The sequence below is a fragment of the Hippoglossus stenolepis genome, chromosome 3, assembly GCF_022539355.2.
Source record: "Hippoglossus stenolepis isolate QCI-W04-F060 chromosome 3, HSTE1.2, whole genome shotgun sequence".
NCBI lineage: Eukaryota > Metazoa > Chordata > Actinopteri > Pleuronectiformes > Pleuronectidae > Hippoglossus > Hippoglossus stenolepis.
The window spans coordinates 22,767,769-22,795,290 of record NC_061485.1 but is presented as its reverse complement, the minus strand read 5'-3'; the positions used below and the strand labels follow the sequence as shown (position 1 = coordinate 22,795,290).

General features: G+C 40.1%; 2 protein-coding genes across 3 annotated transcripts; both read left to right on the top strand.

Moving 5' to 3' along the window:
- The first annotated feature begins 6,667 nt into the window (after window positions 1-6,667).
- Window positions 6,668-12,836, top strand: uba3 (ubiquitin-like modifier activating enzyme 3). Of its 2 annotated transcripts, XM_035153056.1 has the most exons (18): window positions 6,725-6,750; window positions 6,865-6,903; window positions 7,459-7,579; window positions 8,124-8,204; window positions 8,299-8,381; window positions 8,481-8,561; window positions 9,258-9,301; window positions 9,730-9,794; window positions 9,949-10,104; window positions 10,187-10,289; window positions 10,426-10,539; window positions 10,799-10,852; window positions 11,012-11,048; window positions 11,155-11,236; window positions 11,329-11,429; window positions 11,522-11,585; window positions 12,107-12,161; window positions 12,292-12,836. In XM_035153056.1, the coding sequence occupies exons 1-18, from the start codon at window positions 6,731-6,733 to the stop codon at window positions 12,378-12,380; spliced, it is 1,389 nt and encodes a 462-aa protein (XP_035008947.1). In that variant the 5' UTR covers window positions 6,725-6,730; the 3' UTR covers window positions 12,381-12,836. The 2 variants fall into 2 exon arrangements, with proteins under 2 accessions (XP_035008948.1, XP_035008947.1); XM_035153057.1 differs by lacking the exon at window positions 6,865-6,903 and having other exon boundaries at window positions 6,668-6,750.
- Window positions 12,837-15,143: 2,307 nt separating this feature from the next.
- Window positions 15,144-26,878, top strand: tmf1 (TATA element modulatory factor 1). The gene is made up of 17 exons (XM_035152216.2): window positions 15,144-15,759; window positions 16,154-17,535; window positions 18,486-18,589; window positions 18,844-18,970; window positions 19,174-19,279; window positions 19,734-19,876; window positions 21,380-21,546; window positions 21,969-22,125; window positions 22,683-22,775; window positions 22,880-23,036; window positions 23,133-23,325; window positions 25,001-25,070; window positions 25,154-25,246; window positions 25,370-25,492; window positions 25,585-25,743; window positions 25,992-26,117; window positions 26,220-26,878. Exons 1-17 carry the CDS (start codon window positions 15,624-15,626, stop codon window positions 26,358-26,360), a joined length of 3,477 nt encoding a protein of 1,158 aa, XP_035008107.1. The 5' UTR covers window positions 15,144-15,623; the 3' UTR covers window positions 26,361-26,878.
- Window positions 26,879-27,522: the final 644 nt, after the last annotated feature.

The window sequence follows — 27,522 nt, the reverse complement described above, 5'->3', positions numbered from 1 at the left end:
AGGCAAATGACCGAAGTTTTTAAAATGAGGAAGATACAGTATTAACATGACACTCATTTGTCTGAGGACATGAAACAGACTACTTCAATGTGTCTCCCCCACTCACAGATGTTTAATATGTTTAACAATCCCATCATATCATCATATTACTTTTTAATGGGGTGATAAGTCGTATTCATGGATTAAACTATGACTCTTTATAAGGCACGCAGATGTGTAGCAGTCATAAAGAAAAAAAAATGAATAATCGCATTCATTAATGTGTGATAAGTCAACATGAGTACTGTGCATATATTGTAGGAAGCAGCTTTGTATAAATTCAGAGAGAAATGAATAAAGATGTTATTACTCTTTTTATTCTGTACCATAGTAGATCTTGAATACCTTAATGAGTGCATATAAAAACGACTTAATGATTCTGTGGATGGAATCTACTACTGCAATACTGTGAGTCTGAAACACATTTAAATACATATATCACTGCGATGACTTTGCTGTGGCAGAACAGCAACTTTTCTGTTCTGTGTCACTTTAATAGTGCAAATCTCACAGGCAATTTAACACTAAGAGCTGCCAGGCTGCCACTGAGAGTTACTGTGGAGGATTTAAAGAAATATTTCAGGACCCTTTGTCTCCTGTGACTGTTTAGAATGAGTATCACTTGTAAACCCACAAGAAATCAGCAGCGACGATCAGCGCAGTGACAGAAGAGATAAGCTGTAAGTTGTTAGTGGCATCAGGGTGCTTCAGTCAACCAAACCTCCAGCCTCGCTCCTCATTCATTCTAGAGAGGAAGGATATACCCCACTTCCTTAAGCTCCACCCTGCCCCATGCTCTGCGGAGGAAAGAGGAGAACATAAAATGCTCGGCTGAGGAATTCCCTCGGGTTTAATTCTCAGGGTGGGAGCGGTGCAGACAAAACACAGTAGCTTCTCTATCGTAAATCATGGCTGTTTATTTGACAAGGTGTTGAAACATGCCACACCCCAACCCACTGCGGCTTTGACCACAGTACAATATTTGATTTGATTAAGAGCAAAGAAAACCTGACCCAAATGAAAAGGAAAATTCTGAAGCAATGTTTTCCTATTGATCAAATGAGATCATCGATTAGTCATTGCTCTGCTTTTTCACTCCAAAAAGATCAGATTTTATAATAAATCACATTCACTGCCCCACACATTCAGGTTATTTTCTCTTTGTAGATCTGGAGCGTGAACAGTCTCTGTTCCTCTGTGAGCTTCACTCCTGTGAGGAAATTCTTGGATGACTGCTGACGAAGTGGATGTTGTCTCTAGAACCACAATGACTCTTTCCAGCAAGGAGAGGACAATAGTGATGGAGGAAAGTAGGAATGGCAGAGCAGGAAGTATGCTGAGGAGGACAGGATATAGGAAGTGCAAAACAGGAATAAACGCTGTTGAAATAGCTGGAGGGAAATTTCCGTGCCACTGTCTTCAGGTTCTCCCACAAGTAATTTCTGCTGTCCTTGGAAGGCACATATATAAAAGGTCTGATAGAAGGAATATATCAGTGTTAACACACACACACACACACATATCTCATATCATTTGAATGACCTGAACAATACATATAAATCTTTATAGAATTTTGGTATATACTACTACTGATATTGAATAGGATACTTACAGCTGTCTATATATGCATATGCAAATGCATATATATATAACCAACCTGTGTCAGGTCTAACCTATCTCACGACGGTCTAAACCCAGCTCACGTTCCCTATTAGTGGGTGAACAATCCAGCGCTTGGTGAATTCTGCTTCACAATGATAGGAAGAGCCGACATCGAAGGATCAAAAAGAGGCATCGCTGTGAACGCTTGGCCGCCACAAGCCAGACCCCCTGCTTGAAACCCAAAAAGCCAGAAGGATCGTGAGGCCCCTATCACGGTCTGTGTTTTGCCCGATTTGTGTTCTAACTGGAGTCATGTGGTGAATATTCAGACTTAATGAAAGAACACATAGTCAAAGTTATGTTGCCTTTAAGATATTGTATTAAATGTCTGTAGAATTTACGCAATGGGTTCAACAAAGCCGACCCCCTCTGGACCCCCCAGTCCAGAGTCTGGATTTCATTTTATTCAGCGTAGTGAGGCGGGAACCTCAAAGTCAACATGTGATCAGATCTTCAGCTGTTCTTCCATCTTGGAAACGTTTTTTACGGTTGTTTGGGTAAAATAATACGTGTAGCAAGGTCATGACAAGTCATCCACTCCAGTAGGCAGGAAGTGGCGAGCACAAATTGTCGACGGGGCTTTGGCCATCAGAAACAGGAAGAACAAAGTGCAAACCAGCAACGATGCCACACCCCTCACACCACGAAGATGGATTGTGTGGCTGAACACTGACAATGACAATGGCAACCTATGAGATCAGGTATATCTACCATGATAGTACATTTTCTAAAAAGAATATATTTTATTGTTATGTACATCAGAAGTAGCAATGGGAAAATATATTTAATAGGCTAGATTTAATATATCTAATATATTTCTGTCATCTTGCTATCTTCCCTCTTCTTTAAAACTAAAGAGACATCGAACCATTCAAAACAGCAGGGATGCATTTTCACAGCAAATACAGTATCTCTTTATAGAACAATAGTGAATTGAAAAGACTCCAGTTAATTCCAGGCAAAGGTAAACACATCCATCACATTTTAAATAAACTGATAATACCTCACATGCGTCACATTTCCTATTTTAATACAAAAAATTCTGAACAGAGGAGGTGTGAAGACAGACTCAGATGAATGTCCCTGCAATATGTGGTGTACAAATGTCTGAAGATAACACTCAAGTGCTCACAAACACACACACTCGCACATATTGGCATCATATAGCAAGACGACACTGTTTAGTTGAGTGTATATATAGAGTCTAATTACATTGTGAGCAGTGGCGATAAATCACGGGAGTCTTAATCAAAGCACTACAACAGAGAGAGTCATCAATCACTTATGCTACAGCACAACACAACATCAGCCAGTGGAGTCTCCTTGCGTTGCGGCCGGCAGCCCCCGCTCTGCGACCAACATGGGACACATCGCCGTGACACATTATCATTAGCACGATCAACATCACTTTGGACGTTCTGACAGAAAGCCATCAAATAGAAAATGGGTATGGAGATGCACGGGGCCATAAAGCTGACAAACTATGATTCTGTGTGTGTGTGTGGAGAAGAAGATGTGGAAAAGCGGAGAAGGTCAGCAGCTCCACTGAGGTTCTTCCTCCAGACAAGGTGTTTTTCTTTTGATTGCCTGCTGTTTTCAAGTATGTCAAGAAATGCTCCATTCAAATGTGGACTCTTCAATCTCTGCATGGCCACTGTTTGCTGTACCGGGCTGTGATGGATGGCAGAGAGCTGGGTCACGTCAAAGGCACGGTGGTGACATTCACAATGTCTCTGCTTAAGGTGGAAAAATGACAGATGGCATTTCAATGGAATCTATAACAAAGTGTCAGTAGTGGAAGATGTCTGCTCCTCTGCTGCCCTACTTTAGTGTACATTCCACATCACTGGAATGTCCTCAAAATGATATTGGATGAACACCCAATAACAGACTTGGCTTCAACCTGAAAATGTATATCACTGTAAAAAACTGTAAAATTTTGTCAGAGCCAAACACTTACAGTCAAATTATAGTAAGACACTTTTAGTTATTCTACAGTAAAACTCTTTTTTTCATTAACAATCATTAATGAATTAAATAATTCAGTTTAAAACAAATCAATAATTTCCTGTCAATTCACAGTTTATAACTTTTATTTTATGGTCCATTCTACTATTTCCAGAAATCCCTCTCTGTCTGTCTGTATGTGGAACTCATTTCTCGAGATATGTTCATCCTGACAGCTTCACACTTGGCATGTGTGTTGTTAGGGGCCCAAATAAGTGCAATGTCGAATTTTATGCGATTTTGACACATGATACTTTTAATATTAATATACAGGAGATCTCTGTAGCAGCAGCAACAATGAAGACTCATCAATGTGACGTTGTCGATCACAACAACAGCACGTTCACAACAGGGGAAAGGACAATAGATTCTCCAGTTCAGGGTTCTGTCTACTGAGTCGAACTTCACTGAACTTTGAATAAACAGGTGAACGGCTCTTTGTGCAGCAGTGTGGACTGAGTCCTGCCACATGTCGTTATTTTCCGTGGCTCAACGACTGAAGGTCACTTTTACAGTTTCAGAAAGTAAACTACAACCAGCATCAGCAACCTGCTCATTCCACACAGGCAGGTTTACAACGGGCACTGCACTTCTGTTTTTAATAACAGTAGTTTACAATATCTTTTTGGCATTTACACTTAATTTAGAAAAAACACACAAAAAAAGTGAAACAGTAAATACTATGAAATACATTTTTTTTTTGTTTTACTGTTTTTTTTATTTGATATGTCATATCTACTGAAGTGCCCATGAGCAATACTCCCACACCAATGGGCCTCATCCATTATTCAACCAATTTTGAAGTGTCTTCTGGGATTCAGTCTCCCATTTTTGGATGAAATGTCATCAAATCGCTCTGCTGCTTAGGACGAGAGAAGAACTGTGGTTTAATGAAAGCGGACAAGACAGACAGAACAAATGGAAAGAGAGAGAGAGAGAGGAGGGCTGGGGTGGCAGGCAGTCAGCTATGAAGGACATGGCCACAGCAGATATTTTTAGTTATCAGTTTTCGGACGCTGTCATTCGGAACGTCTCATTAAAAATCCACAAAAAAAAAAACGATTCAAATCATAGAAACTGTGAGAAGAAAGGGTCTTTGTCTTGCTGCGTACACACACACACACACACACACACACACACACACACACACACACACACACACACCACACTGTATCAATGTCAAATAATATGGGGCTATCAGTGCGCACATTAACCAGTTTTTGACTGACCTCTTTCACAGGTATCTCCTCCACATTTCCTCCACTATAAGAGTGGGTGGAGACAGGTGGATTCATTATGTTCCTCAGCTCACTTAAAAATATATAGAAGTCCATGAAAGGTGTATTAATCATCCTATAATGAGAGATTAAACACAGAGATTCGTTAGAACACTGTAAATCATATACTTGAGGGGGATGCCCTCACTTGTAGAGCCGTAAAACATAATTACAGGATCTCGGTTTCATGTCTCACTCGTGCTAAGTGCCTCATGGAGCAATTCACAATGAAAGCCACTCAAAGCAGTAAATCTCCAAAATTGTTCATTTTTATGTTGTTTTACAAAGCTTTTTGGTTTCAATGTTGGATACCTTCGCAATTGACTTTAAAAAAAGAGAAATGATGAACATGTTGATTAGGATTCATTTAGTTTGATTGATTTGTGCCCTTGAAACAGGTTTCTTTATCGCTCATTGGCCATTTTCTCTCTTTCTGTCTCTTCCTATCTGTCGACTGGTTTAATAGATAATTGCCAAAGTTATGGCTGAGCTATTATACTTTATCATTCTTTTACTATTCTTGTATTCGGATTCCCATTAGCGGCCACCAAGGATGCAGCTACACTTCCAGGGGTCCACACTCCACACACAGCAAACCACTTAGTACAAGACATATTACATGTAACAATAAACATGTGCAATAAAATCTCAATTAAACATTTACAACTAATAAAAAACAAGTTAAAACTAAACATAGCAGCACATCAGTTGCATTCCTTTATAATTGTACAGGTCTATTAAGTAACATGTGATTTGTTGTTAAATTATTTTTCATTATTCTTTTAAGATTTGCGTTACAGGGTGCTTCAGTAGTCATAGTTGGTAACTTGTTTCACATTGTGATGGCTCGATACATCACAGATCTGCACATAGCATCTATTCTGGGTTTTTGTTGAACCATACAACCCCTATTTCCCTGCCTCATAGAGGGACTTTGTTGGTCACTCACATAATTTATCTGCAGATGGTAAATGGTCTGCATTTATATAGCAGCTTCTATTAGCTTGATGACCACTCAAAGTGCTTCACAGTACAGTTTTTCCACCCACGTTCATACAGTGTATTTCCGCGCATCACATACAGTAGATGCACTCAATCACACAATCGCTCAGCCATCAGGAGCAATTTGGGGTTCAGTATCTTGCCCAAGGACACTTCGGCAACTGATTCTCCAGTTGCTGACATCGAACCGTCAACCCTCTTAATAGTGGATGAGCCACTGTACCTTTACCTCCACACAAATTGCCCTTGCGAGTCCAGGCAATTTGGTTGAATACTATATGTAGATACAATAACTGCTTATACAGAGCCAATATATCTTCTTTTTTTTTTTCTTTCAAAGGTATCTGAGCAGATCAACACACAGTTGAACCCTGGTTGTTCTTCATCAGAAACACTTTGATGTAATAATGTGCAGTGAGTACACGCCACATAAGAGTCAAGTGCTGCCACCTTTTGGATATTTGTTGTAATTGCACTCTGTGTAGGAGATTAATGACAGTGCTGCCTTCAGCACTATCGGAAATATTGGAACTCTATTGGAACTTTAATATCTATATCTAAGTTATCTTAACGCCTTATCCTCTATAACACATAAAATGAAGACAAAATAGCACTAAATGTCTCTACTCATAACATGGTCCAGATCTACCTTAGTTTTTAAGACTATATTGATATTACTGCATAAGATAGTTTGAATTTACTGCCGCTACCATCGACATTTGAAGGCAGTAAAATATTCAAACATGGCGGACACGGATGAGCCGTAAGTAGCTGCCGAAGGAACGAGCGAGAACAGTCATTAACTGCTCGAAAGATGCTCTCACGTCTCATTAACACACGAAGGCTCAGCATGCATTCTTTTATTCTCTCTTTTTAGGGAGAAGAAAAGAAGCAGAGTAGTGGAGCTGACTGAGAAGTTAGTGATGAATGTGCTAGAAGTGCCCGAAGGTTCGAGGTTACACGAGAAAGGTTAACGTTAGCTAGCGAGCTAGCTGGGGAAGCTGCCTGTAAACAAAGTGTAACATATTGGACTTGCTGAGTATGAGTAGCTAACGTGAACATACAGTGATTGTTTTTGTTGTATCACTCGCCTCCATTTGACGGTAGAGGTGCTTGCTCACTGTTGACATGTTAGCTACTCAGCTAGCATACCACTGGGTCAGATACGACATTTTACTAAATATCCCTGAGACTAATTATGTCAAACATATGTTAGAGAGCAGCTGACATGAGGCAGGCATCTAAACTCAAGTGATGATTTATACAATATTCCCATTTAGTTCCTCAATCCTTTGAATTACAGCACGATCTGCTGTGAACCGCAGATCGTGCTGTGTGATCACTGTGTGATCATTAATCAGTGTTGAGTTTAGGTCTTTGTGGATTAATCTTCATACAGTATTTTGTATGTCAGCAACTCTGTATTGCCTAGGAGGTGCTGCTGCATCTTAAATGTACCTGTTGTCTTCAGGATGGTGGTGGATGGAGGCAACGCTCGCACCTGTGAGTGGGTGGGTCGATGGAACCATATCAAAAAGTTTCTGGAAAGATCGGGACCTTTCACTCATCCTGACTTTGAACCAAGCACAGAGGTAACTAAAGGGCACTCAATGAAGCACACACCTAAACTAAGGCCCAACAGTCCGCTAATGAAACCACATTTAAATCCACCAGATCCAGATTTGGGTTTGGAACTGCATCAAATTGCACAAACTCATAGATTTCAGTGACCTGAATATGCCAGATTTGTTTCCATCAAGATCCATAAATGAGAAATTGGTGAAAATGTCAAAACATGTCAACAATCTTGCCATATTAATGAAAGTGAAAAACAAAATCCTGGATCTGCCTCTTTGTCTGAATCCTTCCCAGAATGTACTGGGTTCTTTCTTGGCCTGTGTCCCATCCTATTACTAAGTCTCATGGAAACCTATTCAGTAGTATTTGCGTATGCTATTAACTAATAGACAAACGAACACACAAACAAATGGACAGGTGCTAAAATATAATCTCTGAGGCAAAAGTATCAAATTTTCCCCCATGCGCTTACCATGATGCTCATTTTCATTTATCGTTTGATCTGTCCTGTGTCATCTCCTTTTACTCTAATCAGTATTGTCTGTTGTCTCTCACCAGTCACTGCAGTTTATGTTAGAAACTTGCAAGATCCTGGTGATTGGTGCTGGGGGTCTGGGATGTGAGCTGCTGAAAGACCTGGTATGATCACTATTATCATAAGTATTTGAAAGGTATCATTTAAGCTGTAATAAATGTTCAACATGTTCTTCTTTTTATTCCTCTTGTGGCCCAGGCCTTATCAGGCATTCGAAACATCCATGTTGTTGACATGGACACCATTGATGTTTCTAACCTCAACCGACAGTTCCTTTTCAGGTCAGTATCATTATTGAATACTTTTTGTATAAAGTTTATGACCTGTATTATTGAGTAAGGTAGCAAGTAATTGTTTTCTTCTCCTTTAATTTTGCCCAGACCAAAAGATGTAGGTCGACCCAAGGCGAATGTGGCAGCGGATTTTATCAACAGTCGAGTACCTGGATGCTGCGTAGTACCGTATCCTTTTGAAATGAATTGTTCGTGTGTCAGTTGTTCACAAATTGTTGCAAGTTTGTAGATGTTGGATAAAAATGCAGTTGTTCAACATGCACAGTGAATAATTTAAAGGGGTTGAACTATTCTTAAACTGAGACTGAACTCATGGTACAAATGTCCATGATCGTCGATAGAGGAACCATGATACCTCAACTGCTGCCACTGCAATGGTGCAACTTATTGAGTTGAGTTATGTTACATAACAAATTTTTCATTTCACAATTAACACTTTAACACTAAATCAAAACTTTAATATTCCATAAAAACTCAGGTTAAGCTGTATTTTTCAAATACTGCACATTTCTTTTATTTCTATTGTCTTTTTGGCCAAATTATGTGTCAATGAAATGATTCAATGATTGCAAAAATCACATAAGACAAAAAAAAATCCTGGGTGTGATCTAAGCAATGGCTCAAATATCTTGCTCTGAACTGAAACATGGATTTGGAGAATTGTTACACTCCTGATAATTCATAATAATCCAAATAGAAAGAACAAGGCAGCCCTGCCATAGTAGGTGAAAGACTAAAGATTCATAGAATTGTGATATTATAGCTGCTTTATCTCAAAATAATATAGTTCACAAACATAGACACACAGTAGACATCATTCTAAAAGAAAGATCTGTATGAACTTTTCCTTTATGCTTTGTTCAGACATTTTAAGAAAATTCAAGACTTCGATGAAACATTCTACAGACGTGAGTATTTTATGTCTTTAAATTTCCTCATTGTTGGGAATAATGAGTAGGTGTGTAACAGTACAGGCAGTTAATAGTTTGTTTTGATGCTCAAGGTTTATTACACTCACAATAATTTTCACTGTGATAAACTACTAGAGACCAAAAGAAAAATTGAAAATCAATACCGGCACTTAACAGGAGCCAAAATTCACTTCACTCCTTTTGCAGAACACTGGCCCCCTGAACATTCCCACTCAGCATTGCTCACATAACATAATAATATGTGCTGAATTTTATTGGGACCAATTTTTCCCCTCTGTGTGGATCACATTCTGTTTTTGCAACATGAAATATCGTTCCACAAGATATTTTTTACAGCCCTACAGGTTGGACTGCATCATTATCAGACATTGGATTTGAATGTATTCATCTCTGTTTTCATCTAGAGTTCCACATAATCGTCTGTGGACTGGACTCTGTAGTTGCCAGGAGGTGGATGAATGGAATGCTGGTAAGTGAATGCTTTTGATTGAAATCTTTGTTACTGCTCTTATTTCCTTGTTACATTTGCCAACTGTCTGTGCCAGATTTCTGTCAGTATTGTTTATAATGAATTCATGGTAATGCTGTTGGTTTTTGTGTAACCTCTCTGTCTCCCTGTGCAGCTGTCTTTGCTGGTGTATGAGGATGGTGTCTTGGATCCAGGTTCCATCATTCCTTTGATTGACGGCGGGACTGAAGGCTTTAAAGGCAACGCCAGAGTCATTCTCCCCGGCATGACCGCCTGCATCGACTGCACCCTTGAGCTTTATCCTCCCCAGGTAAGCTAGCATTTAACCATGGCTAAATGGTTTTACATAAACAGTTGGTGGTCAGCTTTCTATAATACACCTGTCTTTACAGATCAACTTCCCCATGTGTACAATAGCCTCCATGCCTCGTTTGCCAGAACATTGCATTGAGTATGTGCGGATGCTGCTGTGGCCAAAAGAGACACCCTTTGGAGGTATGTAATCAGCCTGCAGCACCTATTATGTCTGTTTAATTAACTTTATGTCTGGAATGAACAGCATGTTCAACTGTCCCTGCCATCTGAATTACAAAACATATGAACGAAAACATAAACCTTGTGTGTGTGTCAGATGGTGTGGCCCTGGATGGCGATGACCCAAAGCACATCCAGTGGGTTTACCAGAAATCTCTGGAGAGAGCAGCAGAGTTCAACATAACAGGAGTCACCTACAGACTAACCCAGGGTGAGTATCCAAAGCCCATTTAACTGTCACCACCAAAACAGAGCTATTTTTCCTGCAGTTTTGCCTGGAGAGGAGCCTAAGTACATAAAACACAAGCTGTTTTCATCTGACTTATTTTGGATACTTGATCTTCGTCTGTGTCTGTACTGTGTCTTTCTAAGGTTCAATCCATTTAGCAGATTTGTAAAGTTTTTTTTTCTTAGAATTAGATTTTTACAAAACTTTGAAACTTTTTTCTGCTTCCATTTTAACGTTGCAGGTGTTGTGAAGAGGATAATCCCTGCTGTAGCCTCTACAAATGCTGTAATCGCTGGTAAGCAACAAAGATCGAGACAACACATTGTAGTAGAGCCCTTTATAGAGGATTTTATGACCCGCTAAATAAAAGTTAATAATTTCCACAGTACCGAGGATATTGACTTTCAGTATACAGAAATTATACAGAGCCTTTTTTCTGCTTTATTTGACACAGCTACTTGTGCAACGGAGGTTTTCAAGATAGCTTCAAGGTGAGAGACGGCTTTTCTTGGCAGCTTTATGCATATTATGTACATTTTTATATAAACTGCACGTTCCTTCCACCATTGCTCATGATCTCACCTTTTCAATTTGCAGTGCCTACATACCTCTCAATAACTACATGGTCTTCAATGATGTGGACGGCCTATACACATACACTTTTGAGGCAGAACGGAAGGTTTGTCCCTCAGCTGCATCTGCCTTTTCATGTTTACTACAGTGATCAAGGACCTTTTGGATGAAGTGTGTTTGTGTTCACTGTTGTTGTAGGAAAACTGTTCAGCCTGCAGTCAAGTACCTCTGGACTTGCACCTTGCTCCTTCTTCCAAACTCCAGGAAATGCTCAACTACCTCACCGAGAGCACTTCCCTGTAAGTTTGTCTTCCCCGTTAGAAATCATTACTGTTTATTACAGTATCGCTAACATCTAAAAAATCCAAATGTCATTCTTTTTTTCCTCCAGACAAATGAAATCACCTGCGATAACAGCAACAGTGGAAGGAAAGAACAAGACATTATATTTACAGGTAATTAAAACCTGGTTGAAAGCCTGAGGCAACATCCACACTACTGTGTTTAAGTTTTAATGTATATCCGTTGCTATGTTTACTTCTGCCATCCACAGTACTCCGGATTTTTAGAGGGCCTAAAACTGATTAGTTTGGAAATGCTGCTGTCCCTGTTTTATTTATTACGATGCCGGGAATGAGTTGTGATGAACAGGCAAAATCGGAGACATGTGGATTGGTTCTCATCAGTCACAAGTCGACTTCAAGGGCTGAAGTCAAATGTATACACTATCAGTTACAGTTCTACACAGTCATTGGTCCAAGAAAAGAAATCGCTTGTCTTTTCACCAATGTTGTTTCTCATTCGTAGTTAGAATTTGTGTGGGGTGTAGTAGAAACCAGTGCCTTGTATGAAAACCACATCAAAAATAATGAGTGTAGCCTGATGTTCTCATGGCAATGTGAGGTGTGTCCTGATGAAATGTCACACACAAGTTTTAGTTTGAGCTCAAGTTCATCTTGTTCTTTTTGTTTTACAGTCTGTCGCCTCAATTGAACAGAGGACACGGCCAAATCTCTCCAAAACTCTGAAGGGTGAGCTCCTGTGTTTGTGCTTTCTAAAAATTGCTTTGCATACATTTTGAATTGGTCAGACTCCAGTGAATACATGATGAATGAATACATTGAGAGTAGTCTGACTTAGTTCTGAATATGTTTTTTCCAGAGCTGGGTTTGACTGATGGACAGGAGTTGGCTGTAGCTGATGTCACCACACCCCAGACCATGTTATTCAGACTCTGCTTTACCTCATAGGATGACATCAAGCACTACCACGTCCAGTTGATGTCATTCTTATTTCTTGGCCAACTATGGCTGGATGCAAAATATTTAAAATGGTCTAAAAACTGGAGCAGTTTACAGTGTGTCCAATCACAGTATAAATGAGAACGTTATTGTTTGTATTTACTTATTGACTAAATTTAACGTTTTTGCACTGAAAAGCCAAATTACAGTTCATACCTTGTCATGGTTTGATGATAAATCGTCTACAAGCGTTGAGGATTTCTGCATTAATGTGTTATTTGCACTACAACCTCAAGTGTTCTTTGTGCAAAGAGACAAACTGGTCGGTCTGCAAAAGATTATTCTGTACTCGTTCAGGTTTTTGAATATTTAAATTATTTATTTATTCCAAGACAGCTTTTCAGTTGCAGTTACCACTGAAAATGATGATTGGACAGAAATAAAATGTTTCCTTTTCTTACAAAACACTGTTTCAGCGTTTTCAATGAATTGAGAGGTCCACTTTGTTTACATGTGTCCTCAAAGACTGAAGCATTATTTTCAGTCTTTTAAGTGGATTGTTAGATCTCTTAAAAATGGTTAAAAAATAGGTCTGGGGAATTATGAGGATCACCATCTGCTGACTAGACTTGCTCTCAACATTTATTTTTTTAAATACATCATTATAAAACATTTTGTCAATTAGAAACATAAAATATGACCTTCAAGCATCATTAAAAAAATCACTCCAAGCATGGCCTCAGGTCTGATACAATTATCATGCCAATGGTATATTAAATAAACATCAAAATACAAATAGAATAGTTTTACAACTTTGGATTATGACTTAACTGTTTGAGGGGTTTGGTAAAAAGAAAATCCTCAACTCTTCTCTCAGATCCTGATGTGTAATGACATTCATAAAACAAGTGTTATCACTACCAACAAATTTTGATTTGAAAGGTCTGTGCATGAGGTATAATTCATCTGCATTTGCTCATGTCGTAAATGACACTGACATGCATCAACACGTTTGCATTGCAGTAATGTACTTCTTTTATTTTGTTGGGGATAACAAATTAGTTTGGGAGAAGCCTATCTATAGGTCTATGGTGGAGAACTCTGGAGGCCTTAACAAATTCCCAGAACGGAAATATCACATTTGACCCGTATTGGTGGAGTGAGGCGAGGTGAGTTAGCATTAAGCTAATTCGATTCCGATATTCGCTCACAGATGGCCAGCAGGCACAGCAGCCAGCAAGTGGAAATGGACCAAACCAGGTAGTAACAAAAAGAAACGCTGCGATGTGTGTGGACCCAAGATGGACAGGAAGACACAGTATACATGCATCAAGTGCAAGAAATACATATGCAATATGTAAAACTGTCATGTGATGTATAGGCTATTCACAAATAGTCTTTGTGTTCAATGGGGCTGATGTGTTGTGCAGACTGACATGAGTGATGCACAACCTTGTTTCATATTAGTTTTTTTCAGCCATATCTTGATTGTAATAAATTTTTCTTGTTTACTGCGTTTTAACACGAAAAAACGAAGAGCACTTATTTTCATAAATGTGATCTAACAGGTAAATGGCAAATATGAATCACAAATGCTGTCTATATTGCTTTCAACTGCAATAAAGTAATTATATGTTAAGTATTTTTACATAAATTGTTATGGCAGTATTGATTTTTAAAACCCAATAATGCAGTTGGTCCATCAGACCTGCGAACATTGGCTGAGTAATAAAACACCACACAAGGGGTAAGTAACAACAAACAGAGCGTGCTATTACTACCATTGAAGATTTAAATGGAAATATCATCGACACTGTGGAGATAAATTAAGTTTTTAGGACTTGCTATGAGAAACTGTATGTCTCTGATTGTCTTCTCAATTTAGAAAAAACAGACACAATCCTTAGATCACTAAGACATATTTCAGATGAACATAGCAGGAACTGTGAAGGGGAGTTAACAGTTCAGGAAATATCAGACTGACCTAGATTAAGATTAAGAAATCCTTTATTAGTCCCGCAATTGGGAAATTTGCAATTTTACAGCAGCAGAAAGACATCAAATAAGTAGCACACAGTACTTGGGTGAAGGAATATAAAGAAATAGAAATATAGAACAAATATATAGACAAAAATATGAATGTAATTAAACCGGTATATACAGTGTAAAGAAATATATTATGTGTCAGAATATGTACAGTGAATGGATTGCACCTAACTGTTTACATTGCACAGAATTTTGGCCTCCCCATTGATATTTTTAAGAAATTTAAAGATAAATTGCAAACCCCTTTACTGCTCCCTTCCTCCATGAGGTGTGCATCGGTTGCATTGCTTCCTAAACCAGGAAAGCCGCAAACTAAGTGTGAAAATATGTGTCCAATTAGCCTTCCATAGGGTTGAGGGGCCCAATCTTTTTTATGTTTACACCAGATTTGGCAGAGGGAAGTATTTCTGTGAGATTGATAACCTGATGGAGGAAAGTTCTAACTCATAATGTGGTATCAAAGTAATTCTCAACCTGTAGGGGGGCCCACTGTCTCCTCTCCTCTTCATCCCCTCTGTAGAACCGTCTGCATTCAAGAGCACCAAGATCGATAGAATAAGATTTGAATTAAACCAAATATCAGCTAAATAACATTAAAAATAAATAATTATCTAAAAATAATAAATAAATGAAATTTCTAAATAAAAACACTTCTTCATAGGCCCTTGTCAGACCCGGATCATGACGTCATGGTGCTACGTGGAAAGGAAGTAGGGAGCAGGCTAATGCTAATGCTAGCTGGGCTACAGGCTGAGAGCGATCAAAACAAACGATGGCGGCCGAGCGACTGAGTCGGGAAACGGCTTGGATTTAGCATGGGGACGCTTCTGCTTTGGTGGTAGAGGTAGAGCTCATCATGTGGAGTTAGAGAAAACCCGTGCGTGTTCACCACTGGCTGACATTATGCGGTTTTGAGAGAGAAACGCTGATCCTGCGAGCTGTGTGTGGGATTGATGTTGTACCTGTGCACCAGCGATATGCGTCGGCTAACGTACAGCTTTGCTAACTAGCTCGGTGGTCGCTAGCTGGCAACACACTTATACGGCACGGGAGGAATTTGACATTGCCAAAGATCATTCTAGCCAGTTGATGGTAACGTTGACAAGAAATTAAATGCGGGCGAAGTGACGTCGCGACGCCAAAATCCCTGTTACGTCAGCGTAACCGTTTCTGAACTCGCTGGTTGCTAGCGAGCTAAACATCAACATGAGCTGGTTCAACGCTTCTCACCTGTCCAGCTTCGCCAAACAGGCGTTAACAACAGCTCAGAAGTCCATCGACCGTGTTCTGGACATTAAAGAAGAGGACCAATGGGGTGACATGACTGTGATGCCCTATGATGGTAAGTAATGTTGCTCATGGTGGTAACGGCTAATGTTTCCACTTTACACAGCGGTGGATCTGGGATTGTTCTAATTCAGGGGCCACAGTTAACACAGAGTGGCCCTTATATGTTCAACATGCATGCACATCTCCTGATTCCGTAAGGTGCACGTTTAAATCGTCCCTTGTTCAGCTCTATAGCTCTGAGTAAAGCCTCATATGTTTTGCATATATTTTAAATATTGTTGCTTGTTCAAGCACATTGTGTACTTACAAATTGTCACATTTATTGTTAGTAGTGACAAGTTTATTAATAAAAAAAAAGACTATTTAAAGGACTAGGACACTTCAGGGACCAATCAGATTTCAGCAGCAGCCAGCGCCATGTTGAATTGAAAATATCTTTTTCCCAGATGTTTCCTTGCCTGGAAAGCTGTCGTTAAGTGGAGGATGGGGGATGACGCAGTGGGAAACATCCCCTGAAGAGAAGACCACCACTCCGCCTCCCTCCTCTGAGGCCATCACCACGCCTGTCACCCGCACAGTTGTGGATGAATCAGAAAACTTTTTCAGTGCCTTTCTGTTAGCTGTAGATGAACAAGATGCCACCCAAACCCAGGTCGTGTCTGTCGCTCCTGCTAAGTCCCAAAGGCGCCCTCGGGTGAAGGGAAAGAAAAAGAAAGAGGCTGGGATCCAGAAAGACTTCGAGAGTCAGAAGTCAACATCCACTGATGAGAGTGATGAGGATCAAACAGTTGCTGAAAGCCAGTCATTTGAGTCAGAGTCTTCACCAGAAGCCCCTCATGCAGACACCATCCTCCTGCAGCCAGTTTCTCCTGTTTCTTCTTCCAGTGATCTTCCTTGTAACCCTGACTGCAAAACGAGTGGTGTAAAAACAAATATTGGTTCAACAGTTTCTCTCGATCCAAAAACAGAGCAGCCACAGCTGCCATCAGAACACCAGGTTGAGCAGGATACCATTGATTCCTCTGAACCTTCTGCTGTCACTTCCGAACTAAAGAGCTCTACACCCACTGATTCTTCGCCCCCTCCATCCGCTAAGGAGGTACTCATGGAGCATAAAGACTCAAAGGTTGAGGACCGTCAAAACGATACCCCGTCCCCTCCTGTAAGTGCTTTTTCCTCAGGAACCTCTACCACCAGTGACATTGAAGTGCTCGATCACGAGAGTGTGTTGAGTGAGAGCTCAGCCAGCTCCAGACAAGAAACGGGTGAGGGTAAGGCTGCCCTTCACTTAATGCAGGGCTCTTTCCAGCTTCTCACTGCCTCCACTTGTGGAGATTTCCCCCGACTGGAGGACTACCCCAAACTCACAGAGAGCTGCGGTTCCTCCTCAGACGCATTCGAACGCATCGATTCATTCAGTATGCAGTCACTGGATAGCCGGAGTGTCAGCGAGGTCAACTCAGACGATGACATCCCCAGCAGTCGGACACTAGCGTCTGTCACTGCAGGCCCTGCTTCTTTAACAGTGGAATCAGCTGTTTGTCAGAAGCAGGAAGATGGAATGGTGGACAAGGTAGGAGATGAGGAAGACGAGGAGGGATTCACTGAAACGGCGAGGGAGCAGTCGCTGGATGAGATGGAGGAGAGTGGACGGAGTGCAACGCCTGTGAATTGTGAGCATCCTGAAGAGTTAGTGGAGCAGGATCGAGGATCAGAGGCAACCGTCACACTGTCGGAGCTCTTCTCCAACGCTGAAAAACTGATCATTCCACCAATCACAGAGGAGATGAGAAGTGTCTCAACAGTTCAGATATTGGAGTTTCAAAAGGTAACAACTCTACAACCTACTATGAAACTATGTGATGATCATGATGCCTGTGAAGACTCTCAGTCATCCAGGTCGTGGTATTTCCAAAGGCTGTATTAAGGCATTTGCACTTGCTTGATTTTCTTGTAGACATTTCACTTCATCCAAAAAGCTTCTTCATGTCATAACTGAAAAACTCTTTCGGGTATGAAGTGAAACGTCTTCAAGAACAAGTGCAAGTCCAGGTGCCTTCGTATAGCACTAAGAAATATGTGGTTGGTTATATTAGTTTTAAAGATATGTTTATTGCACATATTATTCATATATTTTGTGTGTTTTGGACTGTATTTGCTTAGTAGAGGTTTTCTATGGGCAAGAGTTGGCTAAATATGATATTCTGCAAAAGTAAGGTTACAAAGTCCATATATCAGTGTTGGTCACGCTGAATACACCAGTGCATTACTTTGTCACAACACTGGTTAACAAATATGAAGGACAGTTGTTATAAACTAGTTTTGTATGTACACTTTTGCAGCAGTATGCTAATGCCTTAAAAACCTCTGAAAGAATCCCAAAAAATAAAAATACATCGATGCATTATCACTAGAACGATGATTATCAAGAAGCAACATTCCAAAGGAAACAGGAAACTCAGTATTTGCATAGAATTCCTCAGAATGCTAAAGATAAAGTTAAACAGCTTTATTACACTGTCACATCGAATTTTTTTTGTTCAGTTTTATTCTGTCTAACAGCATTAATCCCATTTTTCCTCTGTGGCCAAGGACTACTGTACAGTTGTGTATTTTAAAAACATCTTTAAAACAGCATAGAAGATTTGTTTTTTTTTTCATAAATCCAAGAATTCGTTTTTCTATGGAAACAGGGCATTTCTAAAAATGTGTTTAAACACTTTTTTGGGTTTTGACTACTGTTGTAAAACATCCAAAATTGTTGTTGACATGTTTTAGGTCATTGATGAGCTGTCAGGCCGCCTTGAGAAGAGAGAGTCTCAGCTGCTGGCAGTCAGCAAAGACAAGGCCAGGCTGGAGGAGGACTGTGACAATCTCAAAGAGTCAGTATACGACACACACCTGGTTCACACAGGCACTGTGACTATTCTTGATAAGGCATTTCTGAAAGACACACAGCAAAGCTTCTGGAAAGCTTTAAATAGTAATTATTTTTTTACCTTTATTTACTTAAGTATTCATTAAACCTACAGTTGAGAAATACTGCTGAGATGTTAAGTGATCTGGCTGAAAATAATGTACCTGTGCTTTTTTTCAACAATGAGCTCTTTCACTAATGAGTCTGTTCATCTCCCAGTGAAGTGATAAGCCTCAAGGAGGAAAGCTCCACTGTGCAGTCTCTAAAGGATGAGTTCACCCAGCGCATCGCAGATGCTGAGAGGAAGGCTCAGCTGGCCTGCAAAGAGAGAGATATAGCCAAGAAGGTAACTCATACTCGAGATCAGACACAACTTTCTCCTTCTCCCACTAAATTTTTTTTTTTTCCTTAGACCCACAATAATATTTTAGTAATCTTTTTTTTTTTAATTTATTTTACAACTAACCCGCATGTATCTCTTTTGACACTCAAAAACTAAATCAGAAGGGTCCAAAGTTTCTGTATGAAAGATATTTTTCTGTGCTACAGGAGATAAAGGGCTTGCGAGAAGAGCTTTCTACGAGGCTGAACTCCAGCGACACAATGGAGATTATCAGGGAGAAGGAGGAGCAGATCAGAGGTCTGCTGGAAGAGGGTAAGACACGTTTAAAGATTAAACCAATTATTTACCACCCTCACCAACTCACTACCTGTCTACTCAAAACGGGCTGCACAGTCAACAAAACATGTTACGTAAGGCCAGCTGTTGATTAGCTCTTGCTGCTGCTTTTATGGTATCCAACTTGGGTCATGTAGCACATGAAGAATTCATATTTTTTATTTGGTAACTATGGGACCCTGCATTTCTTAGCTTTGTCTTATGTTCTGGGGCTCCTGCATCCATCAATATTGTTGTGTTACTAGCTATTTCTGGTATAAATGGTGGATTTAAAGAAAACTTGGTGACACTAAACCTTACTGGTGACTTTATACCCTAAAAATACTTTACAGTTTGAAATATCCTTAAATAATGCTCAGATGTGGTGGGTATTTACTCAGCGCCTGTTTTTGCATTTTCCTAAGTATGTATTTATTTGTTTCACTTTTAGGTGAGAAGTTATCCAAGCAGCAGCTGCAGCACAGTAACATCATCAAGAAGCTGCGTGTCAAGGAGAAGGAGAGCGACACAAAGACCATCAAGCACCAGAGGAAAATCAGGGAGCAGGAGGAAGAGCTCAGGCAGCTCCAGCAGGTCAGAATTCAGTCTAGTTTCTCAAGCGGTCACATTCAGACTGAATTGTCTTTGAGGACGAGTTGATCCATTGTTTAACTTGTTTTTAAAGGTGTTTCTTATGCTACTCTCTTTGAAATTAATGAGCCAAAAGAATTACGCTCAGGACTGAAAGATATTGTTTGTGAACTGAAGCCCAAATACCTCAGAACAATGTTATTGCTTCCAGCACTCGCAGCAACATGTTAAACCTGTTGATCTAACACAATGATGACTGTAGTAAGCTGGATCACGTCATTTTTGGTTCAGATAGTGTATCAAGTAGGGATGGGCATTCGAATAAAATGTCTTAATCGATCGTCGGGAGAATTAACGATCGATTTTCGATTAATCATTAATAACTTAATAACTATTTATAGGCTATATTAAAATGCAGTGAAAATAGAAAAAACACAGTGTGTTTCCTCATTGAGATCTTTATTACAAGATGAACAACTCTTGTGGCAGTTAAACGGGATCCGTTCAATGGTTACACTTGAAAATATGCGCTGCTATACTCTTAAGCAGCGGAGCCGACAGCTAGAAGCTCCCGTCGTGACGGAATGTGATATGCCGGTTCCAATAAGTTTATCAGTTGTCGAAAACCTTCGCCCTCAACAATACTTAAGGGTAGCATATCCATCTCGATGAACTTGCAGATCCGTTGGGTAATTTTCTCTGCTCGTTGTGCATCGCAGCTCCTCCGTGCTAACACCGAGTTGATGCTAGGTTGAGACCGAGAGCAGGATGCACCGCCACGAACCAGGGTCGGATGTGCGTTGTTCAGGTGGTACATCATTTGAGTCGTGGCCGAGTTGTACTTATACACAGCTTCGCAGTGTTGGCAGTGAACTAAGTCATTTTTTAAATCAAAATGTCCCACGCTACACTTCGCCGTGACCTCTTCATGTTTACTTTTGAAATACACGGAAACTCGCAGGTAACTGAGTAGGCCTGTGGCGTTTTTTTTTTTTTCAAACATTGCCCCGTGTGGTAAAATGTTTAATTGCTGCCACATAGCGAAATCCATTGCATTCCTTCAAGACTCACACTACGCAACAGAACATGCATTAGTTTTATCGATGAAAAAATAATGTCATCGACGAAATTCTTAATGATCAGTTAATCGATCGTCGATTAATTATGCCCATCCCTAGTATCAAGCCTTAAGTCAAAAAACCCAACACAACTTAATAATATCTCCTAGCAATACATTGTTTGCAAATACACGATGACACGCCTATTTCTCTTGCAATGTCCTATTTATAGTTTAGAAAGTTGAAGAACAAAGGGCCTTTCATTGTTGTGCATCTGTGCTTTTATTATTTGTTTACCTCTGGTTTCTCTTTGTCTTTCATCATATGAACTTGTGTACAACATGGTTTGTTGACTCAGCTGTTGCTCCCTGGTTACTGATGTCATGATGAGATAATGTGTTAGTATAATATTTTACCACCATTCTGCCCACTTTTGTAATGTGTGTAGGTTCTAGAAGGGAAGGAGGAGCTGGAGAAACAGCACAGGGAAAACATCAAGAAGCTGAATTCTGTGGTGGAGCGGCAGGAGAGGGAGCTGAGCAGGCTGCAGTCAGACTCTGATGAGCTGCAGGAAAAAACCCGAAGCGTACAGGCTGCTCTGGACAACTCTTATAAGTAAACACTGCCATGCCCTGCTATTAAAACAATACTCTGTATTACTGTAAATTTAGTGTCAATGTTGACAGAGTACACAACGTGTTATTTGGAAAGCGATATATACTTTGTGCACTCCAGCTTTATTTGATTTGAAGTGAAGCAATGAAACTGAAGTTTAAGTGTTTACATTCACCTGTATTTTAGAGGGGGTTACATCTGAATTATGTGAACAGTGTAAGAACTGTAGCCATTTTAATTTTATAAATTTAATAATACCGTATATATATACCCCAGAGTCAATGTTTCATTTCATATCCTATGTGCTGGAGTACGAAGCCAAAGCAACAAAGAAAAAAAAAATCACTCTTCTACTTCTGCTCTCTGACTACACTGTAAAAGGGGTCATGATGTTAATGATCTTCTTCATCATCTGTTTTCAGGGAGCTTGCAGAACTCCACAAGACGAATGCCAGCAGAGCCAGCAAGGCTGAAGTAGCAGCCCTGAGCAGGGACACGCAGGCGAAGGAGCAGCTGAGTCTGGTTCTTGAGAAAGCCCAGGATGAGGCCAGGATGCAACAGGAGGCCCTGGCCAACCAGGTAATAACATGCTCAAGCAGTAGAATCTTTTCTTTTGTTGCAGGTGTTGAAGGATTATCAGATTTATCGGATTGCTGCTGTGTGAGGGACCAAGCTCATACCGAATAAGTATTGCAACATGTACAGTATGCTGTGGTTTATACTCCCTAAATCTTTATCCTCAAGTGTGAGTCAGTTGTGCAGCTTTAATTTGAAACAGATTTCTTTGAGGTGGTGCTGGAGCTATTAAAGCCACAGGCACCTGGTGTTGATGTTAATTAATTCTTCACTGGACTCACTGTTCAGTTTCCTCTGCTTACATTCACACAACTACTATGAATGTGATACCACCACAATGTGAGATGGACAATAATAACTATTTTCTTTACAGAATATTATGATAATTTTGTTGGAGGTACATTGGACAGAAATGTGAACATAGCATTATGTTATGAATTTTTTTTTCTTAGAGTTTTTCTCACACTTTTGATCATTTCTTTCATTTACACATTTACAGACAGTCACTTCCTAACTGCCAAGTTCATTTCTTCATCTACTCTTTTTAATGTTGTGCACAGGTGGCTGACCTGAGGATGGCTTTGCAAAGGGCCGAGCAGCAGCAGGCAAGGAAAGAAGATTATTTGAGGGAGGAGATCAGTGAGCTTCAACAGGTAACATATGCCTGATAGAAGGTGGCCAGGCATGCAAGGTAATTGTGTCAGGGCAAGGTTTGTTTAATGCACGCCATATTTGTTTTTCTTGTCACCTTCCACAGAGGCTCCAGGAGGCAGAGACTAGGAACCAGGAGCTCAGTCAGAGTGTTACCTCGGCAACACGGCCCCTTCTACGACAGATTGAGAACCTACAGGCCTCATTGGGCGGACAAACAGCATCTTGGGAAAAACTGGAGAATAACATTTCTGATAGACTAGGTAAAAAGCTGGAGTTTATCTGTATATGTAAAAGAGTCAACCAAAATACTGTATTGTGCAAAGTGGGTAAAAACTTTATCTCTTTACTTTTAACAGCCAATGCTCAGGCACAGCTGGCTGTTGCCGTGGAGAAGGAGCGTTCCGCAACGGAGGAACTGTTGTCCATCAAGTCCCAGCTGGCCTCTCTGGATTCCCAGAATTCTTTGCTGCGCCAGGAGAAAGCCCGCTTCCTGGCACAACTTGATGCTGAGAAGAACAAGAGAGAGAAACTGGAGGATGACAGCAGCAGGTAATAGATTACAACTTTACAGAGTAAAGTGATGATGTACGTACATCAGCTGGTCAACTGGTTCTGTTTGTGACAGTAGGGTCTGGGATAGGGCTGCAGGATATTAGGAAAACCTTCAATAAGCTTGTTGAATATCGTGATGACGATATGACTTGCGATTAATAACTACCAACAGTCCCTGGCTACGTGGTTAATGTGTTAATCAATGTGGCTATTAATCGCAAGTCATATTGAGCTCCACAGCCCGCGGAGAAGGCAAGCGGCCTGGCCACAGCCCCACCAAGTCCAGGGCAGGCACCAGGGATCCATGCACAGCTCCACTAAGTCCACTTACATTGTTAATTTTGGGTCTTTTCATACATGTTTGGACCGTGCTAAGTTTGATTTGACCGCTCTGTCAGTAATTTACTGCTCCTCTCTGAGTCTCTACCATCTGCCCTGTGCTCTGCACGGGACGGCTGATGAATGTGCGCTCTCTGAACAAAGATTTAAGTAATTAAGAAAAGTAGACAGAGAAAGACACGGAGAGAGACAGAGAGCAGCGGACTCAGTGTGTGTGTGTGTGTGTGTTTTCCCTCAGGTTCTGGGTTCATCATAAATATGCTACACAATTATTTTATATAATCAACCGCTCATAGTTTCCTGTGTATGTAAATGTTTTTTAGTCACGCGTGTAGATCTAAATATTGCAGCTTAAATCATGATGGTAATGTAATTTTGTTGTCAGGAGCCTAAATGCTTTGCAGTCATAGTATACGATGTATAAAGGAGTGAGAGCATCATCATGGCTATTAAACCAAGCAGCTTTTTCCAAGCTGCTTCAGAGAATCTATAAATAGCAGAATTCCCTGACGGGGCATTTAATTCAGAGCAGAGTGGTTAAAGTGCTGGGTGTTGTGGTGCGACACACCGGACAGGAGCCATATAAACTCAACCCAATGCCCAGGGTATTTTGTCCTGTTCGTATACTGTTAAGGTTACTGTTTCAAAATCAAAGAATAACGCAGGTTAATCAGGCAACTCGCATAATAGGATCTGTTTAATATTCATCTAAAGCCCTTAAAGCTGAGTAAATCCACACACATGTGTTGGCTATTTTACGGTATGGTATTTTATTATCAACTTGATGTGTTTTTCTAAAGTTTTGTTTCTATGGTCTTCTTTTAAATAGCTTGAGTCTCAAGTGTACATGACATTTTACTAAGCCATAACGGGCAACTGCCTCTTTTGACATTTTATAAAGATCAACACAGTGATTTCTGCTTTATCTACTGTTTATTACTTCTCCACATTTATCAGGAAATGCTTGTGGTCAGTTACTGGCTCTGTTTTGTGGCTCTGGGCTGCTTGCATAGTGTATATGATGAAATCTTTACTGTTTCCTGTGTTGCACTGTGCAGGCATTATGTGACAAAGAGAGAAAATATACCACATGGCAGTAAAAAAACAATTTAAAATGTTACCATTTATCTGAAAATTAACAAATCTTCTCTGAGGTAAAAATATTGCACAACCCTGTCTCTGCTTTAATGGAAAAACTCAGAGAATTGTCTGTTTATTTCATGCTGTTATTACTTTTATTTGACAATATACCCACCAGAGACATATTCCATCACTTCAGTCTTAAATACTGTTGATTGCTTGTAGTGACTTCTTGCTTGTTTTGTCAACGTAGGGAGCATGTTGAATTGGAAAATCTGCGAGGAGAACACAGTCGGATGCTGGAAGAGACCAAGAAGGAAAAGGTACCGTCATGCTCTCTCCTACCACTGTTGTCAATGTCTATGAAACGGCTTCTTCACGTGCACATTTTTGCTTCTTCTACCAGCTGCTGCTGGCCAATCAGCTAGAAATGGAGAAGATGAAGGTGGAGCAAGAGAAGAAGAAATGCTACTTGGCTCAAGAGTCACTCAAGGAAAAGGTTCAGGAGGATTTTTGACATTATTATCATCAAATCTGTTGCATTTAACGAGCATTTCTCCATTTAAACCACAGATATGTTTTAGTTTTTCTCTTGATCGGTTGTAAAATTATTCCCATTCAGGAGCGGAAGGCTTTGACCCACTCTGTCGGAGAGCCCCCTGCATCCTCCACACCCTCCCTGTCCCGCTCCAGCTCCATCAGTGCGGCGGACAATGCTGGTCTGCACACGTCTCTTCTTTCCCAGGTACATACTGGGGAAAAAAGTTAAGATCAGTTTCTACATGCTTGGAATCGTGTAGCTTGATTGGTTTTATACTTTGTTGTATTCTCACACAGGATGACCCTTCAGACTACTCATTAAGCACCATGGCCATGTCTGTGTCCATGAGCGGAACCAACCTGTATGAGGCCGCCAGGCTGTCGGGAGGCTCCAGCATCATGGAGAACCTCCAGTCTCAGCTCAAACTGAGAGAAGGAGAGATCGCTCAGCTACAGGTAGCAATTCAGAAAAAATCTGCATAAAGCTACTTAGAACTTAATTTACTATTTTAATGGTTCATCTATGTCACCACCACCTGCCTGTAAATGGGGGGCTCAATAAATGTACTACGTTTTAATATAACAAAAAAAAAAAATTCATTTCATTGTGCGGAATTGTCTGTCAAAAAGATATCGTCATCTCCTGCACTCCAAAGCCGTCACTAGTTTTTACAAGCCTTCTTTCTTTCCTTCTGCTGTTGAAGCTTGAAATCTCTAGTCTGGAGAGGAGTCGCTCCGTGATGTCAGAAGAGCTGGTTCGACTCACCAATCTCAACGACGAGATGGATGAGAAGGTGATGGAGATCCCCAAGTTGAAGGTTCAGCTCAAGGTGGGCACTGTAAATCTTGAGAATAGTCCCAGAGATCAGAAAAGGTGAATCCTCAATGAACAAAAGGTCCTTTCTCATAATTTGTGTGGCTGTGCATTTCAGGAACTGGAGCAGAGGCACAACACTATCCTGCAGATGTACGGAGAAAAGGCTGAAGAGGCCGAGGAGCTGAGACTGGACCTTGAAGATGTGAAGAACATGTACAAGATCCAGATTGATGAACTGCTGAAGAACCAGAAATAAACTGTTTTTACCGTACTGGGACTTTAACTTTAATCTTTGTTAAAAGAAAATTAAACTTTATCTCTTATTTTATTTTAATTAATGATCATATTTAAGTGGGGTGTTGGGATTGTTCATAACATACATTGCATTATTACAGAATCAGTATGAAGGATAGCTCGAGTTTATGATTCAGGTGTCCATTTGAAATCTGAGGGAGCTAAAACCAACTTTGCTTTAGACATAAAGATCTCGATTGAACCTTTGACATGGTATTGTATAGACACTTTATAGCTGTAGGAGATGGCAATGTTATATTTGCACTACACAAAACCATCCTTGTTTATTTCTCGAGGGATAATCCGAAAGGTTTAAGAAGTGTATTAAGATTTGTACAGAGAAACATGTTTTTATTCTGAACTCCTTACAAATCACAAATGTGGTTTAGACCTGAGAGTAGTCTGTGACCGAAATCCTGGAAAGTGGATTTTAAATTATATAAATATGTAAATGAATAAACATTTATTTGGGCTGTGAAATGTAAAATGTCGTTCTTTATTTGAATTGTGTTAAATCACACATTAAAAGGGTTTTTTCCATCGTATTCACACCTAATACTACATTATCACAATGCCACGCACAAGACAATTACATTTCCACTTTCTGAAGAAGTCCATATAGTTGTTAAAGCTATACCAATATTTGTACTCACACCCATAGTCATAGTTGTAAAGTGTGATTAATACAATTTCATTCAAATTTACATTTTGTATTTAGTTTAAAGAAAAGTGGGAATCAGAGTTAACCACAAATATCCACAAATTCTGGATAAGGAGAAAATTCTCTTGGAAAGATTCTTCTTTTTAAATCACTACTTAGGTCGCGAGTAATTGTCAAAAACAAATGTACCATGCTGGAGAGAGTGGAGCAACAGACACAGATCACTGACATATATCTTGGAAATTCCACAAATGATCAATGTTCTGGAAAACAGTGAACATGACAACAGAGAAGATACTTGGGACATTCCTATGAGTTAAATGTTTCCTTATCTTGGTCATTTTAATTTCAGAAAGAAGATATGAATGAGGGATGGGTGTTAAAATATTGCTGATAGCTATTAAGAAAGCAATCACCAGAAGATAAGGTGGGCCATCCCAGTCAAGAAAAGTGGATAGAGGCA

What these genes read in the sequence shown, in the direction of transcription:
- uba3 (XM_035153056.1), top strand. Translation starts at nt 6,731, where the DNA reads ATGGCGGACACGGATGAGCC. An exon ending in ATGGCGGACACGGATGAGCC is followed by an intron (nt 6,751 to 6,864) that starts GTAAGTAGCTGC and finishes CTCTCTTTTTAG; the next exon opens with GGAGAAGAAAAGAAGCAGAG. An exon ending in GTAGTGGAGCTGACTGAGAA is followed by an intron (nt 6,904 to 7,458) that starts GTTAGTGATGAA and finishes TGTTGTCTTCAG; the next exon opens with GATGGTGGTGGATGGAGGCA.
- tmf1 (XM_035152216.2), top strand. Translation starts at nt 15,624, where the DNA reads ATGAGCTGGTTCAACGCTTCTCACCTGTCCAGCTTCGCCAAACAGGCG. An exon ending in GCTCTGGACAACTCTTATAA is followed by an intron (nt 21,547 to 21,968) that starts GTAAACACTGCC and finishes ATCTGTTTTCAG; the next exon opens with GGAGCTTGCAGAACTCCACA. An exon ending in AGATCAGTGAGCTTCAACAG is followed by an intron (nt 22,776 to 22,879) that starts GTAACATATGCC and finishes CACCTTCCACAG; the next exon opens with AGGCTCCAGGAGGCAGAGAC.